General features: G+C 57.7%; 1 protein-coding gene across 5 annotated transcripts; it reads right to left on the reverse strand.

The window, feature by feature from the left end:
- Positions 1–166: 166 nt before the first annotated feature.
- Positions 167–18,177, reverse strand: Atg2a (autophagy related 2A). 5 transcript variants are annotated; one of them, XM_063227490.1, is made up of 41 exons: positions 17,892–18,176; positions 15,172–15,334; positions 14,938–15,090; positions 14,689–14,791; positions 14,160–14,295; positions 13,977–14,075; positions 13,574–13,670; positions 13,335–13,499; positions 13,108–13,254; positions 12,364–12,601; positions 12,128–12,275; positions 11,954–12,046; positions 11,348–11,503; positions 10,990–11,233; positions 10,665–10,761; positions 10,427–10,586; positions 9,700–9,842; positions 9,485–9,624; positions 9,124–9,284; positions 8,617–8,767; positions 8,318–8,517; positions 8,130–8,210; positions 7,876–7,982; positions 7,692–7,784; positions 5,883–5,953; positions 5,594–5,670; positions 5,047–5,217; positions 4,780–4,906; positions 4,487–4,701; positions 4,048–4,256; positions 3,699–3,834; positions 2,758–2,961; positions 2,568–2,669; positions 2,397–2,478; positions 2,190–2,319; positions 2,030–2,102; positions 1,842–1,924; positions 1,526–1,647; positions 1,220–1,374; positions 848–960; positions 167–773 (listed from the first exon to the last, which is right to left on the reverse strand). In XM_063227490.1, the coding sequence occupies exons 1-41, from the start codon at positions 18,060–18,062 to the stop codon at positions 707–709; spliced, it is 5,583 nt and encodes a 1,860-aa protein (XP_063083560.1). In that variant the 5' UTR covers positions 18,063–18,176; the 3' UTR covers positions 167–706. The 5 variants fall into 5 exon arrangements, with proteins under 5 accessions (XP_063083560.1, XP_063083559.1, XP_005003020.1 ...); XM_063227489.1 differs by having other exon boundaries at positions 848–1,000; positions 11,077–11,233; positions 17,892–18,175; XM_005002963.4 differs by having other exon boundaries at positions 848–1,000; positions 17,892–18,175.
- Positions 18,178–20,211: the final 2,034 nt, after the last annotated feature.

The raw sequence follows: 20,211 nt of genomic DNA on the forward strand, positions 1-20,211 counted from the left end.
CCCCTGCCACTCAGAAGTGGGACACGGGTGACAGTCCCTTGGGATGGTGGTGGCAGGGTGCGGCCAGAGCAGAAGGCCAGAGCAGAAGGGGAGGAGTCAGGTGTGGGCAGGTGGCTGGACAGTGGTGACAGTCAGGTGCTGGGTGCAGGAACACAGGACCCCGGGACAGGGCCGGCGGCGGGCAGTTTATTCCACTCATGCAGACACTGACCCACGCCCTCGTGGACTTTAAAAATAACACGCCGACGCCCCCTCGGCATCTGTCCCCAACTCCCCGGGAAGACAGACACTTGGCTGAGTGGGGTTGGACCTGAGGGTCCAAAAGCCTCTGTCCTGGGTCAAGGCAGCAGCAGCGCCCGGGTGGCGGGCAGGGCAGCATCCTTCTCCCCAGAGGAAAAGTACAAACGAGGCTGAGGCCCCACTCTTACAACCAATTGGCAACGAGCAAGTATCTTTCACAGTGGCTGTCCTGGGGCCTGCGTGTGGCCCTGGGGTGGCGGCCTGGGCTGGGCCAGCACGGTGGTCAGGGCCCGCGCTCAGTCCTGGGCCGTCTCTGAGCGCCACTTGAGGGCATGGTCCTTGTGGGCATCGGGCAGGATCTGGTTGCGCATCCCCCCAAGCAGGTTGGACGTGGCCTCTGATGCCACAATGAGCGGCTTCACCACGGTGGGGGGCAGCTGGCGGATGACGCCCCCCACGGCGCCGGTCAGCCCCTTCTGTTCATGACCGCGCGACGCCACATCACAGATGGTCTGGGCCGTGTCCAGGATGCCCTGCAGAGGTCAGAGGTCAGTGCAGAGGTCCTAGTGGGAGCCAGGGCCAAGCCAGGGGGTGCTGGGGCCCTCACCTCTCGCACAGCGTCGTAGGCCTTGGCCATGCCCTCCCGGAGGTCAGCGGGCTGCTGGCCCTTGCGCATCCTCCGCGCCGAGCGCTTGTCCTGCAGTGAGCGGGAGACGGGCGCTGCCGGGGACAGGATGTCATAAACCGTCTCAGCAGTGGCCTGAGGGGCACAGAGAGCCAGCTGAGGACATGATCAGGGTACCAGGGTATCCAGCCCACCAGCAAGGACCCCAGCATCCCCTGGCCTCAGCTATCAGTGGCAGGGCACCACCCCTCCCGCACGTGGGCCTGTGCTTGTAGCCCTCCGACCCACTCCCCGCCAGCCCAGAGCCTCCACATAGGGCAGCTGGGGTGGGCCTCAGCCTCTGCTCCTGCCCACCTGGATGGCCTGCACCAGCCTGTTGCTCAGCTCTAGGGCAGCGGAGGCCGTGGAGGAGCCGAAGGAGGCAGCCCCGCGCTGCAGCCCCCGAATGAGGCGCCCATCCTTCCTGTACTGCTCAATGGGCAGCCACAGCAGGTCCCGGAAGCCTTGGACTGGAGGGGCAGGGCCGTCAGAGATGCCAGACGCTGCCCTGGCCCCACCCACCCCTGGGCCATCTGCCGCCTCCTTTCCCAATGGCAGTTTTTAGGCAGCCCATGAGGGAATGAATGGGAATTTTGAGGGTCTTCAAATGCGAACACTCACAGAGCTGGACGACAGAGTGCATGGGCCCGATGCCTCCCAGCAGGCCAGACAGCTGGTTCTTTCGGATGTCCTGCAGCCACTCATTGAGTGCGTAGCCCAGCACCTTGTCCACGCCCAGGAGCCTGAGAAGGAGCAGGGGGAAGGGCGGTGGGGAAGACCATAGCTGTGCCAAGTGCCAGAGCTCCCAATGCACCACCCCCCATCCCACCTGGCTGTGTGCAGAGAGGAAACTGAGGCTCTGCAGGGCTTGACGACTTGGTCACACAGTTACCAAAGACTGCCCAGGGCCATGTGGAGAGGCGAGAGCTGGACTTACCCATGGCGACAGCAGAGCCGCTTGAGCTTCAGCTCGGAGCAGTTGAGCTGGGCCAGGCCGATGAGGAGGCCTGCGAAGGTGCCCTGGGGAGTGAGGGTTCGGCTGTGTGATGGGACGCGAGTACTGGACACCAGGGCGGGCCCTGTCCCCAGCATAGCCAGGAGCCCCAGTGGCTGGCCTGAGCTTACCACCTGGTCCACGGAGACGTGCTTGCCATGGTAATCCAGCCAGATGGGCACTTCGGTCGTGAAGCGGAACTCCCTGGTGGGGGCAGGTGCAGAGGACTTTTGGTCACCACCCTCCCTGGTCACCAGTGCTCCGGCCCTGGCCCTCTATCCCCAGCCCTACCTGAAGTAGATGGGCTGCTGCTCGGTAGGGCCATGTCCACCACCAGCGCCCTCCTGTGTGCCAACCATCTGCGGGCCCTTGGGCTGTCCTTCCAGGGGGCTGCCCGGCCGGCCCCGGGTCTCAGGCCACGCTAGGGAGGCAGAGGTGTCAGATAGGAGACATGCCCGGGCTGGCAGGGTACCTGACCTCCCCTCCCCATCCCCTCACCTTCTGAGGCCTCCCCTGGGGCCACTGGGTTGATGCCAGCCGCCAGGCTGGTGAAGAAGTCCTTGAGGAAAAAAAGGGCGTCCTGCAGGGAAGAAAGCGGGAGCAGGGTCAAGAGGCCTGGGGATGGTGCCCAAGTGTCACGCCCACCTCCATGCCCCCCTGCCCACTCGCCTGGTCCACATTGAGCCGCAGGGGCATCAATGAGATGCGCAGACAGCACTCGGGGCCGCCCAGGGTGGTGGTAGGGGCCACGTGCAGCGCTTTGATGGTGAGCTGAAGGCAGAGGGCCAGCTGTGGGTGCCCATCCCGCTGCCACTGCCTCTGCCTCTGCAGCTCCCTCCCTTCCTGCCCGCCCACCCACCATATGGGAGTGGGTGCGGCGAGGCAGCCGTTCGCTCGTGTGCAGATGCAGGAACTTGTTGATCTGTGAGGAGGCCAGGCGGTCTCGGACCTCCAGCTCCTGCACGATGAGCACCTGGCGCGACAGTGGCCGCTCCTCCACCTCCTGGCCTGGGGCGGGGTACGCCATCGGCTCCTCTGGGTATACCTCGTGCTGGAAGCTCACCTGCTCAGGGATCACAGAGAGGCCTGAGGTGGCCGGAGGACCAGAGTTGGCCAAAGTCCAACCCTCCTCATCCTGTCCCCGCCTCAGCCCCACAGCTGGCTGCTGCCCTGACCTCTCCACGAGGCCACCTCACCACCATCAGACTCCACTCAGCCGCACTGAACTGGACCTGCTTCCTGACATTCAGGTGCCCCTCCCCTACAGCCCTATCTTGCCTAAGTGGCCCCAGCCTGTGCTGCCATCAGAAGCTCCAACCTGCTGTCACCTACGGTGCCCCACGTGCCACTGAAGCTGTGGTACCTCTCTTGCTCCAACCCACTCTCCACACTCCTCTTGGTCCCCACACACTCCAGGCCCCGTGCCTGTCCCTGCTTGGTGGGCTGTTACCCTCAGGTCTTTGCCCTGGGTACCCCTCTGCAGGGTGCCATCCCTCTCCTCCTGGGCAGCTGCTGGCTCCTGCCAGGTCCCCCCCCCCCCCAGCGCCTGCTCAGAGCTGTCACCTGTCCACAGCAGTTCCTCAGGGATGGGACCCTCAGAAATGGGACCCTTCCTGTGCAACTTCTCAAGGCTGAAACCCAAGGCGGGGCTCACACACAACATGGAATCAGACCCATGCTCTGGTGCCTCAGATACCTGTACAGGACCCCAGCGGTCCTGCCCACCTCACTCTACCAAAATCCAAGTGACCTGCCCTCTCGGCCTCCCCCGTCCCTATGCTCACTGCCGTGAGACCCCACCTTGCTCAGCTGGATCTCCATGAGGACCTGGTGCTGTCGCCCACTGCCACCCTGCGTTCTCCATGAGTTCTGGGGCCGTTTGGAGCTGGAAGAGCGGGAAGGGGAGCCCCTAGGGCCTGCAAGGCCAACTCTTGCTCTGGGAAGAGGGACAATGAGACAAGTGGATCAGAGAAACCTGTACCGCCCCCACCTTTGAGCCCAAGGCTGGGGATCTTTCCAGCCTCTGTCCTAAGAGGCAGCCTGGGCCGAGGACCCAGAAATAGGCCAGTGGAAGGGTGTGTGAGGCTCAAGGTCACCAGCATCCCAACCTGCAGCACTAGCGCAGCCCAAAGCTCTCTCCCCACCTCACCTGTGGCCAGGGTGGGGGCCAAAGTCTCGGCCGCCATAGAGGTGCCAGACCAGGGAGACCTCACGTAGCACCACACGACTGCTGGGCATGGGGAAGTGGGCAGGTGCCCGCAGCAGGTCTGTACTGCCCAGTGGCCGGGAAAAGTGTCCCTCCTGCACGATGATGGGGCCTGGGTGCAGCTGCGTCACCACAGGCTCGCCGTCTCGGGGCTGCCAGGAGGAGTGACACAGAGGTGTGAAGATGTACAGAGGTGGCCCTGGCCCAGCTCCTGTCCTCCCATCCTCACCTCCCCCTCTCTGTGTGGTCTGTCTGTGATAGAAGACGGCCCTCTTGGGCTACCACCACCCCTGGAGCCAGTGTCAGTGATCAAAGCCCCTCAGTCCTCCCTCAGTCCCTTAGCTGGCACCAGTGGGTGCTGGCCAGCCCCTCTGCCACGCACTGGAATGCCCAAGCCAGGCGCGTCCAGGATGCAGAACTCGTCACTGTCCAGGGTGTCTCCGTCCCCCTCCTCTTCCTTGTCATCATCCGTGGCCTTGGAGCAGGACCCTAAGCTGCTGGCAGGGCCCCCAGAAGGGGGCAAAGAGGGCTGTACCCCACTCCGCTCCCCGGGGAACAGGTAGACAGAGACGGGCGAGGCCTGAGGGAGCGGGTCACCTGTAGAAGAGAAGCCAGTTTGGGGGAACAGGACACTGGGTGCCTGTGCCGGCTGTCCCCAGGGTGCCTGCACCCCACCTGAAGACTGTGTCAGCCCCCGAAGGTTGCGCTCTGTGTCCAGCAGCGCATCGGTCAGGTCCCGCTGGTTGATGAGCGCTGTCTCCGCCGGGGGGCAGGGCGGCAGTGAGGCGGGGCTCTCGGAGAGCTGAGGGGGGCAGGAGGGTGATAAGCTAAGGCCTGGTCCCCTAGGCACGGTGGCCCCAGGGCTCCCTGAACCTTGGCCCTGAGGGCCATGCAGGGGAGGAGCCTGGTCGAGCTCCGGTAGCTTGTGTGGCCAGGCCTCACCTGTACCTTCTGGCCGGCGATCTCCATGGGGCTGGGGGGCTGGGGCGGGGGGTGCAGGTCGCCCGCGCTCATTACGTACTGCAGCAGGTTGGCCAGCAGGGCGCAGGAGTCAGCGCAGCTGTGTATGTGCACCACGTTGTTGGAGCAGCGCAGCTCAAACAGTGGCTGGCTCTGTGCAGGAGGTGGGGCTGGCTTGAGTGTGGCCCCAGGTCCCCAGGTCACAGGGGCAGGGAACCCCTGAGAGAGCTGGGCTGGGTCTGCCTGGGACGCTGTGCCTGCCTGGGTATCCCCATGGGGTCTCCCATGCACGCTGAGGAGTGGCCTGCTATCTCACTTGTAGACTGGGAAAAATGAGGGCCAACGTGCTATGTGTCACTCCAAAGGCCATGCTCTGCCCTGCCTGCAGCTGCCCTCTGGTGGCAAGGCGGAAACTCTTGTTCTTTCAGCAGGTGGCGCTCTTGCCACCCAGCAGGGGAGGCAGGGGCACCTGAGACACCTGCGACACCCCCTCCACCCCAGGGTCCCTGGCCCAGAGATGGCCACTCACCAGTTTGCCCTCTGTGCTCCCCTTCCAGGTTTTGATCACTAGCTCCAGAAGGTCAACATCCATGACACAGACATAATCTGCAGCAAAAGTGGAAGAAGGCTCCCAAGGCCGCCCTGTACCCAGCCAGCCCCTGGCTAGCCCGTGGCCACCTCCCAGGGCAAGATCATGGTGTCTGAGTGTGGCTGGAGGATGTGCGTGCATGTAGGGGGAGCGGAGATCCAGGCCGGCAGTTGGGGAAGTCACGGGACCATGTTCTGGGTTCGGGGACTCCAGGCCGGGCCCTGCCCACCTCGCCTGAGATCCAGTGTCTCCACCTCACACTTGTCAGACAGGTACAAAGCAGAGTCATCGAGGATGAACCTGGTGGGGAACAGGGCTGAGAAGGGCCCCCGGGAGCCACTGCAGGCGGCAGCTCCATGGCAACCAAGCCAGGCAGGGGAGCTCTGGGAGAGGCAGGGGACCCATGCCCACACAGCCCTCGTAGGGGAGCCCTACTGCCTCGGGTTTCCCTGTACTGTGGGCAGCCAGGCAGACTCAGACAACAGGGGCTTGAGGTTACACACAGTGGCTCTAGGTCTTCAGGCCACTTCGGGTAGGACCACCTCTTAGGTCTCACAGACTCAGGCGGGGTAGTGGGGTCCCTGCAGCAGCATTTACTTAGGGTTCTTTCAACATGAACCCATTTTGTCTTCTAGTAATGGAGGCTAAACCCAGCGCCTTGGCACTAAGCCATACCCCAGTCCTTTTTTATTCTTTACTTTGAGACAGGGTCTTGCTAAGTTCCTAGGCTGGCCTGGAACTTGTAAACCACTGCCTCAGCCTCCCAGATGCTGAGACTACAGGCACACACCACTCTGCCTGACTTAAGATATTTAACAACTACAAAGCAATAAGAAGTTAAAGCCACTCATAATCTGAGAAAAATCGTAACATGCCCCTTGCTAGGTATTTTTTTTTTCTTTTGGAGACAGGGTGTTCACTATGTACTCCAGGCTGGCCTTGAACTTTCAATCCTCTTGCCTTGGTCTCTCAAATTCCGGCATTACAGGAATGTGCCACCATGCCTTCCCTTATTCTTTCTAGACTTTTCTATATGAGCACATGCATGGATGCACACAGCATGCACACACACATGCACATGAATACTCCCTCACAAACATCTTTTTTAAAATATGTATATGGATTTAGCATAAGGTAGCATAAGCACCTGACTGGTATGCACAAGGTCATGAGTTTGTGCCCTGGTACAAAAAAAAAAAAAAAAAAAAAAAACCGTAATCTTGAGCTGTACACAGTGGCACACGCCTGTAATCCACAGCACTCAGTGGCTGAGGTAGGATGATTGCTAGGAGTTTGAGCCAACAAGGGCTACAAAGTGAGCTCAAGTCCAGCCTGAATTTAGTGAAACCCTGCCTCAAAATAATGGAAATAAAACAAAATAAAAACCCCATAGTTTTGTACCCTATTTTTCTCAAAAATGCTACTTCTCTTATTATGCATTTAAAAATAGTTTTCAGTGTTATTCTTTTTTTTAATCTGAGGCAGCTAACTTTATTTTTAGGAGTTCATGTGTGCAGTACATAATGTTATAGTCACATGCGCATAATGTCCCCCCTCTCCGTGTTATCCTTCAACTCCAGTTGGTGGCTGTCGTGTCCCACCAATGCGGGTGTGACCATTCCTTGGGGTGATGTGGAGGCATTTACACTAAGTTTGTAGTGTTTAAATTTTTGTGGTAGGGGCTGGGGATTTAGCTCAGCGGTATAAGTGCCTGACTTTCAAGCAGGCAGTCGTGAGTTCGATCCCTGGTACCGATAAAAACGAAAAAGACAAAAAAAAAAAAAAAAAAAAAAAAAAAAGAATAAATTTTTTGTGGTGCCGAGGATTGAACCCAGGGCCTGGTCCGGACAGCGCTGAATTGTACAAGAAGCAGTCTATTCCATCTTTCTTCCCTACATCCTCGGGGCAACCTCAAGAGAGGTTACCAGCTCAGATAGAGCTCATGGTTCTTTTAAGGCTGCTGTGAGGCACCTAGGTCTGTCTCCCCAAATGGAAAAACCATACACACACAGCAGGCAGGCAGCCACAGCACACATACCTGAGCAAGAAGGTAGATGTGTCCATGACGATGTTGCTGGAGAGCGTGAAGGTCTCGGCGGTGATGAGGACACGCACGGGGAGGTAGAGGGGCCTGTGGGGGACGTCACATGTCGGCTGGGGTGAGCTCTGTATACCCAAGGTGCTGCTCCATCCCCACCACACCCTACCCATCGCCCAGGCACCTGTAGTCCACAGCACAGGAGAAGAGATGTGTGTGCAGGATGGTGATGACCGTCGGGGGCAGGTAGCCCAGCACAGGGTCGTCCAACACGTCCAAGAAATCCAACAGCTTCCGGCCAAGGTAGGGGGATGCTGAGTACAAAGGGTACCCCCCCAGCTCCCCCGCAGCATTCCCATCTCATCCCTTTCTGGGTGCTCCAGCCCTCTGACCTACCCACCCAAACCCGAAGTCCAGGTCCAAGCCATCTTCGTTTACCTGTGAGTGCCAGCTCTGTTCAGGAAGGGACATGTAGTGTCGCAGGGTGGCCTTGTGCAGTCTTAGTGTCACCAGGAACTCCTGGGGGGTGGTCAGGGCACAGTCAGGGTAAGGAATGGAGCTCTCGCATCCACTGGGGAGGCAGCTGCCCAGCCACAGGGACAGGTGCCCTGCCGGGGAAGCCGCACCTTGATGTTCTTGTGAGGGTCCAAGTGGATGCGCACAGCGGCGGTCAGCATCGGGGCACCTTGGCTCTGACCCTTGTGGCCTGAGCCTCCCTGCTCAATCACTCCTTCCTCAGACGGGTAGATGGTCAGGGCCAGGTGTGCCGGGGGGGCAAAGCTGGGCAGATGCAGGTGACCAGGCAGCATGTAGTCATCCACAGCCGCTGGGGAGGGATTTTGTGAGCCTCTTGCCAGGCCCTGGCTGCCCATTCCACTGTAGCCCTAGGGACAAGGCAGTGGTCCAGCCCCAGCCCACCACACACCTTTGTGATAGAGGGTCGCCTTTTTAGCTTCTAGGCAGAAGTAGCCGAGCCCTGGCTGGCCATGGTACTGGGAGACGCTGAAGAGGGTGCCAGTCTCCACGTCCAGCACCATCTCGCCGTGTGTGCCCTCCAGCCGCTTCCCACTCTCGTCCTGCACAAAGAGCATATTCCTGGCTTCACCTGTGGCTCCCACCGACTCTGGGAGGCATCTCCTGAAGCCCCGATGTCAGGCAACATTCAGGGCCTACCTCATTTGCAGGAGAACCACCTATGCCCAGCCTGCCTCGTGGGTACAGACCGGGGCCCATTCTCACACCTATCCAGCATGGTGCTTTACAAGAACAGGGTGCCAGTAAGCAGCTGCTGGGTGCCATGGGGTCCCAGACAGGTGCACGCCACCAACCACTTGGGGCTCTCACTTCCCAAGTTCCCTTGGAGGTGCTGTGTTTATTTATCCTCTTTCCTGTCCAGAGGGCTTGGGGCTCACCTGCACAGGGCCCCTCTCACCTTGGCCTCACAGAGGGCTGTGATTCTACCCTTCAGCACTGTCACCAGTGTGGAGAAGGTGCTCTGGGACTGACGGCGCGGGGGCTCCCGGGGACGAGCCTGGGGGGCACCTGCTGCCCCCACAGAGAAGAACTGCACATCTTCCTCCTCCGAGTCTGAGTCTGGGCAAGATCAAAGTAAAGTGGCCAAGGGGCTGGGGATTTAGCTCAGTGGCTAAAGTGCCTGCCTGGTAAGTGCAAGGTCATGAGTTCGATCCCCCGTACCAAAAAAAAAATTAAAGTGGCCATTGGTAGAAGGACCTGGGAGGCCTGGTCAGCCCTGCCCTGCACCCGCCCTCTGGCCCACACAACACCTCTCATACCCAGCTTAAAGGCAGACTTGCACATCTTGAAGCTGTCGTGCCAGAGGCCCGGGGAGCCAAGGAAGCCAGAGGGGTGAGTGGTAGGCCCGTGGGTGGGGAGCAGGTCCGCAGGCTCCCACATGAGCAGGTCATTATTGACCCTGAGGGAGAGGACAGATGGCAGGTGAGGGGACAGCTCTGCCCCTGGCCAGGCCCCATCCGGCCCAGATCCCCACCTATTGTAGATGCTCTCATAGACCTCCTTGCTGGGAAGGAAGATATGGGCACTGGGCAGGGTCACTTCCAGGCTACAGCGAGATAGTGCCAGGGTCCGGCTCTGGAATGTCCTCATCTCTTCAGGGTCTCCAGGAATCACCATCTGGACACAGGAGAGGAAAAGCTCAGTGTGAAGTTGTCTCAGACATCTTGGGGCCTGCTATCACTGGCTCTGCTCAGAGACCTGTGTCCTGCCCTTCATTCTTTCACAGGAGCCTTTCCTTACCTGTGGGCAGGGTATGTGCCCACCTGAGCTGGTGGCATGCTGACCCTGGTCTAAGGGCATGAGCTCCTCTAATCCCGCCACTGGCCTGAGACAAGAATCCTTGTGCCCACTTCCTGGGGAGGGGAAACTTGCCACAGCCAGAGAGAGTGGCAGGGCCTGCACTCGGCTCTAGGCAATTTGGCCCATAGGCCAGGCCTAGAAATACCCCTCAGTCCATACCCATTTCAGAAAAACATCCCAAGGCCCAAGTGTACACTACTGGTGACAGTTCACAGTGGCCTGGGTCCTGGTCCTCCCCACCAGGGGGCTGCCCTTGCCAATGGTTTCCCTCCTGGCCCTGGACAGAGGTGGGGCTGGACTCCCTTGCTCATGTACCAGGTACATCGTGCTTGCCCCAGGTGGTCCTGTCGCCCAGTTCCATCACACAGCTGCTCCCATGGAACAGGTGGGTCAGGCTTTACCTCTTCTGTCTCATACATGGTTCTCTTGGAGGAGAATGGTGAGGGCTCGGGTTCCCGAAGCTCACACGGGCTCTCGGTGGACAGCTCTAGGTCCTCTGCCTTCTGTGGGGCCGTCTCCCACTGTGTGCCACTGGACTGGGGATTCAGAGTCACCACTACCCTGCCGGGACATAGATCTGTCACTCTGTGACCCCTGCAACCTGGCCCCTTCAGTCCCCCCTCAACAGCTCCCACTTACTGGGGCAGGAAGTATTTGCGGCCAGGGCTCTTGGGGTCCAGGGCTTTGGAGGCACGCAGGCAGGGGACGGGTGGCTTCTCTCCATCTTCATAGGTGACTAGAAGGGGTGTGGAACGGTGAGAGTCATCAGATCAGACACTCATGGGGTGCAGCAGCTCACAGATGAAGGGCCCACTCTACCTGCTGCCCAGGCCAGGACACTCAATAGCAGCGTCCATAGGGCTGGGAAAGGTCTATGGTAGGGCCTACTCCAACTACAACTCCAAGGCCACCTTCCCCAGAGGCCTGGGCCCTTTCCCTGGTGTCCCCTGCCAGGTGTTCTTACCATGCAAGTCAGAGCAGGTGAGTTCTAGGCGGGTAGGGGCTGGGGGACCGGGCCCACTGCTAAGCTCTGACCGGAACTGGGGCTCACTCAGTTCTAGTCGCAGCTGCTCAGCCCGCACGGCTCGGCCTGCCCAGGGGTCTCGTTCAGGCCGCAGGTCAGCGATGGGGAAACGCAGCCTCAGTGTGGCCCGGGGGGCTGAGAGCCGAAACACTGTCTGCTGCTCTGTGGTTGATGGGGGCTCTGTCTGTGGAAGGCTTGGGGTCAGAGGAGCCATCAAGACTCCTGTCACTACAGTCAAGAGCCAGAGGGACCACGTTCCGCTGTCCACCCAAGCCAGGCCCCGCCCAGGACAGCTCACCAGCAGGCCGGCTGGCGGCTCGGGGGGTGTAGTGGTGAGGTGGAGCAGGGCAGCGAGTCGGTCCAGAGCCCCCAGCTCCACATCTGTCTGGAAGTCAGCCAGGTCCAGGACCAGGTCTGAGTGGCAGTGGCAGGTGACAGAGCGCCGAGGCCGGCTCTGTTTGAAGGTGAAGGAATTTAAAATAGTAGTGGATGTGGGGTGGAGGGGACACAGAGGGAATGGGCTTTCTCGACAGGAAACCCACCCGAGTCCTGGCAGTGGGAGAAAAGCTTGGACAGGGAACCCAATCCGGGCTTGGGGTGGGTATCTGATGCCCTGCCCAACGCAGAAGACATGCTGATTCTAAAAAGTCACCTGTCACTTGCCCCTCCCACCTGTGGGGGCCCAGCAAGTTGCTGCATTGAGACAGAGAAGAGGCCACCAAACCGAGAGAGCTGCAAGCACAGAGCACAGAGGCAGAAGGGCCCCCAGAATAGGGTGGGATAGCTGGTTGGAGCACGGATTGAGGGGGTCAGGGCCGAGATGACACTGACAGAGGCCAGGGTGGGGGTCAACAAGCCACGGGAAGTAACCAATAACCCCTGAGCTGGGAGTATAGCTGGTTACCTTGGGCATGTGGCGCAGGGTCTGTACATGGCGCAGATGGGCGCAGGGCTGAGCTGAGGCCTGGGAGCCCCGGTTACTGGGGAAACTCAGGATCTGGGAGGGAAGATGGTGGTAAGCAAGGTCAGGCTCCCCTCCATGCCTGCCCACGCCCCCAGGCCTCATCCCTACACTCACCTCTGTGTACTCAGGCTCCGGGCTGCCCTGGGGCCACAGGCACTCCAGCACTTCCAGCTGCCCGAAGTGCACATCTGTGCTGGTCACTCGCCGGCCCCGACCACTGGTCCGCAGTTCCCACGACAGCTGCACAGCTGTGCCTGTCAGCCTGTGGGGAAGAAGAAGACGCCATCAGAGGGGACGGGTCTGGGGATACCAGGGGCCTCACTGCAGAGCCTTGGGCTTGTAGCTCATACCGGACATGGCTATAGGGACAGGCCTTCTTGAAGCGTGGCCGAAGGTGGTGGAAATCTCGGGAGCCGAAGGGACCATCCTTGGTGGCATCGAACTCAGCAAAAAAGTGGGTGGTGAGGTCAGGTGGTCCTGAAGATGGGGCGCAAGTTTGGAGCAGGACCAAGGTCATGCCCCCCAAGGTCATCTTCAACAGCAAGTCAGGACGCATGGTGTCCAGAAAGGGAGTGGGGGCTGCCTTTCCTGGAGAAACAGAGGCATTACAAGGGGCTCCTGGGAGCTCATGGGGATCCCATGTGCAGTGACAGGCAGCCCTGGACCTGGGGGCTGGAGAAACCTTGGGCAAGCTGCACTGTGAGGGGTCAAATCTGCCCATCATGTGGTTATTAGAGGACTGGCCAGGCCTCTGCCTGGGTTCAACATAACACTCTCGTGGTACTAAACAGATTGGTTGATGTGATTAAAGCCCCAGACCGTTGTCTGACCCTTAATAAGCTCAAAACTAATGAAAACTCACAGCTTGGTCTTTGCATAGAAGAGGAGACTGACTCTTAGAAAGTTTAAGAACTTGGCCAGGAGTGCTGACTTGGCCACCTAGGTCCTGTCCACTGTACCAACACCTCCCCTAAGCCAGGTCTCCAGGCATCACTGGATGCCTCTTGAGTATATCTAATGTCCCACTGGATAAAGGCCTCTTCTAGCCCTTGTCACCCCTAGAACACCACCCAAAGTCCCCAATTCCAACTCACCTGCTGTGTGGGTTGGGGCAGGGGCAGAGAGCCGGCGGGAGGCCACGTTGCTGTGCACAGAGGAGCCCAGGTCGACATCGGAGAGGGACATTTCCGAGACAGCTGAGGTCACACTGCTTGTGAGGCCAGCCATGGAGAAGAAGAGGTCTGAGAGCAAAATGAGAGTGTCAGGATACAGAAGGGACCTGCAGACAACCGCACTTCGATCACACTGGCCCCACACCCACCGCTGCTGTCCACGTTGAGAAGGGGGTTTGTAAGGGGGTCTGGGCTGAGGGGCTCGGCCACAGCACCGGCCTGCAGCTGCTGGTTCAGATCCTGTTCTATCAGCCACAGGTCTTCAGCACCTAGTGGGCGGCTCTTGTTCAACTTGTCAGCCAGGCCTTCCGATTCTATGGGGGAGGGCGTTTCAGTTCAGGCTGGCCGGCCTTCCCCGTCACCACCCCGGACCATCCAGAAGCCTTACCAGTGAGACTGACAGCGTTGAGGAGCTCCTGGAGCTGCTGGAGTTGTCTCGGGGTCAAGAGCAGGTGCAGGGAGCCCAGCTGTCCTGCCACTTCCAACTGGGGGCCAAGGGGACAGACATGGAACCTGTGCCTACCACCCAGCACCTCTTGGGAGCTGCCACCCACCTACTCTCCCTGGGGGAGAAAAGATGCCCACAGTTACACTAAACTGTCACCAACTCACTGTGTGAGCCTGGCCACAACTCAGTGTCTCTAAGCCTCAGTTTCTCTAATTGCCAAGACAAGAATAATTTCTCCTGCTTGATGTCCCGCCCTACTCCCCTGGCCTATGAATGATTGGACTGCTGAGGATAGGGCTGAGATGGGGCATACTCTCTCCTCCCCAGGGGCCTGGGGACCCACCTTGGGGCCTGGGAAAGCCTCATTTTGCTTCAGCTTCACTATCAGCTCCATGTACCCCGAGCAGCTGCCAATCTGCAAGGGGAGGTTTGGTGGTTCTGCCTGGAAGATGAGAACGACAGTCAGAGGGATGGAGGCGGAGGCAGGTAGGGGAGTCAGAAGCATAGGGGCCGGTAGTCGGCTTACCTGGGAAGGGAGCTCCTCAAAGTGCAGGGAGATCCCTGCCAGCTGCAGCAGCTTGTGCAGGAAGGCAGGTGGCTGATGCACATCCACAGGGGGCGCCTGGCTTGGGTCCCGCAATGCCTCATCACAGTACTCCAGTCTGGGGAGCGCAGGGTCAGCCCTTGTCCCGGCCTCCCCAGGCCTGTAGCCCTCTCTCCACACAGTGCTCTTCTCTACGGGCATGGGGTTGGGGAGCCTGACCTGCAGAGCTGCTCATCATACCCAGGCCACCCTGGACCACCACATCCACCTGCGTGGCTCAGGCTGACCCTTGCTCCTCTGATCCTCAGGATCTAACCTGGTTCTTGAAGCCCCATCACTCTGGGCCTAACCTCCTGGCCCTGGCCACCAGTCTAGGTCCACAACACAGCCCGACTCCCCAGCCCACCATGGCCCTGGACCACCCCTTCCCAGGAGCCTGGGCTAGGCAGAGGTGGAGTTGGCAGGCCCATGCCACAGCTCCCCCAGCCCACCCCCACCAGCCTGCCCCTACCTCTGCACATGGATCTCCAGGGCCACGCCATGCTCTCGGTCACTGGGCGAGTGTTCCACCCTCACAACAGTGTTCAGGAGGGTTACCTTGATGCTCCGTAGCACTGAGGGTGGTGTGAGGCTCAGGTCAGGGGAACAGCTAGAGGGAGGTCACTTTCCCCGTGGGAGGTGGGTAGCTGTGCTACTTGCAGCCTCTGCTTCTGGGCCACGACAGGAATTGGGGGGGCGGGGATAGACAGGGCCTACGCACCAGTCTCGATGGTCTGTGCAAACATCTCAAGGCCCTCTAGGAGCTGGGGTGGCTCTGAGGGCTCAGGCAGCCCCTCACGTAGACATTCCTGGGCCAACTGCAGGCTTGTAGTCATACATGAAGCCCAGGTCTGCGAGTCAGCAGCCCCTGGCCCTGAGGGAGAAAGTGGGTCTTAGGGCAGCTGGACTCAAGCCGCTCCTCCCAGGTACCTGCCCCTGCTGTGCCTGACCTCACCTGGGCCCTGGCGGGGCTGCAGGGTGAGCTGAAGGCCTGACACCTGCACAGTGCAATGCTCTGTGAGCAGCGCAGCCCAGGGCACAGCCACCTCAATGGACTGCAAGAAGCCATCCACAAGCTCCACAGGTGACTCTATGGACTCCAGAACCTCGTTTACAGCCTGGGGACAGACAAGGGACAAAGTGAGCTCGAAGCCCGAAGTCTAGCTGGCTACCACCGTCTTACTTTAGCCCTTTGCCTTGGAGATCTTGGAGAGGGCACTCCCATCCTTTTACACGCTATCCAAATGCCTCACTGTGGCTCATGATGCTCCCTGCCCTGGCCTGCTTCTGCCTCACAGCCAAAGCGCTCAACCCTTCAAGCCAGCTCAAATGCTTCCCTCTCCATTCTGCTCAAAAATCATTGCTGGGCATTGTGAAGCACACCTTGTAATCTCAGAGTTCTGGAAGAGTGAGGCAAGTGGAGATACATTCAGGCCCATCCTGAGAAATTTATACAAACCATGTCTCACCAGGAGTGGTGGCACGTGTCTGTGATTCCCACATTCTACTCAGATGGCTGAGGCAGAAGGATGGCCACAGCTGGAGGCCAGCTTTGGATACACAGTGAGTTGAAATCTAGCCTTAATTACAAACTGAGACAGTCTCAAAAAACAATAAATAAATAAGGCCTAGGATGTAGGTCAATGCAAAAGCCTTGGGTTCGATTCCCAGTACAGCTGTAAAACAAAATTTCTGAGCACCTTCTATGTGTTCCTGTCCAGATGACAGGTAAATAAAATGTCTTTACCTCCATCCCAGGTAAACCATAGCTAGTGGACTCTGCACACATCAGGAAGAAACTCAAAGAGGCACAGAGGAGGGGACTGTACCTAATCCAGCCTGGGAACCCAGGGAGGGGAGAGATGGGGGAGGAAAATGACATGTTTTAGGCATGGGCTGGCCCGGCAGGGGGCAGAGCACCCCATATTCACTCTGGGCAAGTGTAGAGTTTAATAAGTGGGCTCCTTGAACCCCACACACTGGTGTAGTTCTGAGGCACAAGACTGAGCCATCCCCCTCAACCCCCAAATGCCTGCACTACCGCTAGCCTGGGAACTCCTTAAGGCAGTAGTCACTTGCCTTCTTCAGTGACCACAGTGCTCTAAATGGTGTCACTAGGGAAGCCTCAGAAAGCACTTGGACACACAAACAATCACAGGCAGAAGTTGGCATGGTGACACACACCTTAATCTCAGTGCTTGGGAAGCTGAGGCAAGAAGAGTGCCAGAGATTTTAGAGCTTGGCCTGGGGGCTGCATAGTGAATTCAAGGCCAGCCCAGATTACATTGTGAGATTGTCTTAAAAAAAAAATACAGCAAAACAAAACAAAGATAAGATGGGCAGAGCCAGAAGACCCATGGAGACTGAGTCCAAATTCCTCTCCCAGAGTCCCAGGGATGGGGAAACCAAGGCCCAGAAGGAAGAAACTGATCCAGTTGCCCTATATACTGTGAAGACTGAAATGGGGACCTAGACCTTTCTTCCCAACCTACCTGAGTCTCCAGATATGGACTCTTTGGGGGCCACCAAGATGGGGCCTGCAGCTGAGCAGAGGAGCTGATTAGCAATAAGGTGCCTGCATTCTGCTAGGGGCCAATCGGTGAAGCAGCCTAGCCAGAGCCCATGAGCTCCCAACAAGCAAGGAGAACACTGTGGATGGCTTTCTAGGGTACCCACGAGTCTGGGCCATTTTTCAGGTCAATCAAGAGGCTGAGATCAGAGGTCAGAAGGCCTCCCATACTGAACCTCATAGACAACACTGCTGGGAAGTATCCCTGCCTCAGGGGGCTCCCAAGGCCTAACTTCCCCTTAAATCTAGCTCTTCCTGCTCAGACCACTGATCCCTGGGGTCACCAATCAACACAGAAGGCCCTAAGCCTGTGCCCACTATGCTGCTCTGGACCTAGAAGGTAGGTTCCTAAACTGGGCCACAATGGGTGGCCCCTCTGCTGTCCCCCAGGTTAGCTGAGGGGTGAGCCAAGCCCTTCACTCACGCCCACGCCCACGCCCAGGCCTCAGGCCTTCCTTCAAGGACCTTCCTCAGCTTCCCAGAATCTCTCCTCCACTTCCTCTCCAACCCAGGCCAGACGTCCCGTCTCCCTTGAGGACGCCCCCCAGGTCGGGATGCTGGGCCTCCAGGCTCTCCCTAAACCTCGCTGGTGTTGCCCTATTCCCCAACAAGCAGGAAGTAGACAGCAGCGGCAGCCGCGGCGGCAGTCACACGCGGTGTTGATCAACACAGGCGCTGACGCGGTTGTTGACATCCACATCCGGAGGCGAACCCCACCCACCAGGTTCAGGATTGTGGGGTCAGGAGGTCAGGGCGCATTTTCCACAGGTGCCCTCGTCAGGGCCCTGGACCCCTCTCTACCTCAGCCTTCCCTACCGGCTGCCTAACTCTGTCAGTGCTTCGGCGCCATACCACCGGAGCCCTCAGTCCCCCAGGTGCCCCTCACCCCTTCCCTGCTCCCGGACCACAATGTTATTATGTTGGCACTCCCAGACAAGTGACATCCGCTCCCTAGCCTGTCTCTGGGAAGCAGCTGAAGCGACCAGCGGGATGGCCTGTCGCCCAAAGGCCGCCCGGCCCCGGGTTCTCCAGCTACTCTTTAGCCTAAGCTCCGCGTCGCGGGCTCCCATCTTTGGCTTCTTCCCAGGCCCGGCCTAGCTGCTCACCCAGATATCCAAGTGGATGTCCCGCAACACACCGCAGCCCTTGTAGAGATCCAAGTTAAGCTGGTTCAGGCTGAGGGAATCCTGCAAGAAGTGACCCAAGTAGCGTTGCAGCAAGTAGCGGCACGCCCGTTCTTTTACAGAGTTCGACCACGCACTCAACCATCCTGACATCTCGGGGATCCCCGGGCCCAGGACGCCTCAGCGGGCCTCCCGCCTGCTATCCTGTCTGGCTGCGCCGTTCGCTAGAGCCCCCAGCTGCCCTACAGCTTCTCTCAGTGCCAGGCCGCGCCTCCAGACGCCAGGCCACGCCCCCACACTCGCTACCATTGGCCGTGGCAGAGGGCACGTCCCGCTGATTGGCCGCCGGGGGCGGAACCTTCAGGAACGAAAAAGGGACTGGGCTCACAGCGTGATATAGTGCTCTCAATCTTGATATGCGCTTGCGTAGAAGTACCCGGTGGGAGGACCTTTAACCTCCTTACTGCTGGAAGGCTGCTGTGAAGTGGGGTATCGTGCTGCGGAATGCGCATGTGCAGTTTTACCCGACTACTTCAGGTGGTTGGGAATTATTTAAAGAGACAGTGTCCTATCAAACCTCATAAAAGGCTTTGCAATGAAATCAAGTGTATGACATCTGGCAGTTTGCGTCTCTGGAAACAAGTGAACAAACATTTGTATAAAATGCTTTACCATCCTTTATTGCATTCAACTCTCTTAACTTTTTTTTTGTTCCTTTTTATCAGTACCGGGGATTGAACTCACGATGGCCTGCTTGCAAGGCAGGTGCTTATGCCCCTGAGCTAAATCCCCAGCCCCTCTCTCAACTTTTTAAGGTTGGGTTAATTGTAAGGGCTTTACAGATCAAAAAACAGCTTCATAAAGGTTGCAGACTTCATCACTAGAAAGGTCCTGTTTTACCCTCATCAAGGAATGCTCTGAGGAGATTAATTGACCCTCCCTGCTCTCTGCAGTTGGTCAGGCCTTGGGGCCCATTCTGGAATAATCATAGCTTTTCATAGTTCTAATCCTAAAATCAATAAAGAATAGATTCCACCTCCCTTGAGGTTGAGCTATTGTTTTTGTGCAGTTTGTTTTATTCTAAAACAGTTGAAAAACCAGGTGCAGTGGTGCACCCCTATAATTCCTATACTCAGAGATTGAGGCAAGAGTTCCAGGTTAAACTGGGCTTCATAGTGAGTTTCAGGCCAGCCTGAGCTATACATACGGTGAGAACCTGTCTCAAAAAAACAGACCAAACCCAGCCAAACCAAAACAAACAAGTTTGAAAAGAAGCAGCCCGGTGGCACATGCCTTTAATCTCAGCACTCTGGAAGGCTGAGGCAGGAGGATCACAAATTCTTGACCCATCTGGGCAATTTAGTGACTTAATGAGACCCTATTTCAAAATAAAAAATGGGCTGAGTATGTAGCTCAGCGCAAAGGCCTTGGGTTTAATCCTCATTGCTAGGGAAAAAATAGTTTAAAGAAACTCAACAAGGGGCTGGGGATTTAGCTCAGCGGCATAAGCGCCTGCCTTGCAAGCAGGCAGTCGTGAGTTCGATCTCTGGTACTGATAAAAACGAAAAAAGACAAAACAAACAAACAAACAAAAAAAAAAAAACCTCAACAGAATTAACATTTCATGATATATGAAAAAAATCATATGAAATTCACATGTCAGTGTCCATAAGTGCAATTCTAGCAATATACAACCTTGCTGGTTAAAAACTGTGTATGGCTGTATTGTATTGTTTTGCTACAGTAGCAGAGTTAAGTACTTGAGGCAGAAGCTAGTAAACTTAAAATATTTTCTCACCCTTTATAGAAAAAATTTGCTCACCCATACTTTATAGAATTGGTCACAAAACCTCTTACATCATGGGAGACCTTAGAGGCATGTATGAGTAGACACACTTCTGTTTTAGCTTTGCGGAGGAGTTAAACTGTATTTCAGTCTAATGCCAAATGTCGCTTTGAAGGGTGGGCAACCTGACCTGGGCCCAGGGTGGGCAGGGAGCTGGATTCCAGCCTGAGTTCTGGGTGGCCTCAGGCAAATCACTACTCTGCCAGCCTCAATTTTATTCCCCGTAACTTCAGGAGTAGACAGGACCACTCATTCTGTACCTGGAAGGCTCTGCATCCCAGAGGCCCCAGGCAGGCAGGCTGATCTGAGGGCCTCCAGTGACTTGGGAGACTGAGGCAGGAGGACATCAAGTTTGAGGCCAGCCTGGGCTACTTAGAGGGACCCTGTCTTGCAACAATGAAATGTAAAGAGCTGGGGTTGTAGCTCAGTGGTAGAACACCTGGGTCCAGTACCCTT

Source organism: Cavia porcellus, unplaced genomic scaffold (genome assembly GCF_034190915.1).
Source record: "Cavia porcellus strain 051 isolate PalLab524CR breed Dunkin Hartley unplaced genomic scaffold, mCavPor4.1 scaffold_17, whole genome shotgun sequence".
Lineage (NCBI taxonomy): Eukaryota > Metazoa > Chordata > Mammalia > Rodentia > Caviidae > Cavia > Cavia porcellus.

Coding starts and splice junctions, on each gene's coding strand:
- Atg2a (XM_005002963.4), bottom strand. CDS start 18,062: ATGTCAGGATGGTTGAGTGCGTGGTCGAACTCTGTAAAAGAACGGGCG. Junction 5,671..5,882: donor GACACTGGATCTCAGGCGAG/GTGGGCAGGGCC, acceptor CTTTTGCTGCAG/ATTATGTCTGTGTCATGGAT. Junction 2,103..2,189: donor CAGCAGCCCATCTACTTCAG/GTAGGGCTGGGG, acceptor TGCCCCCACCAG/GGAGTTCCGCTTCACGACCG.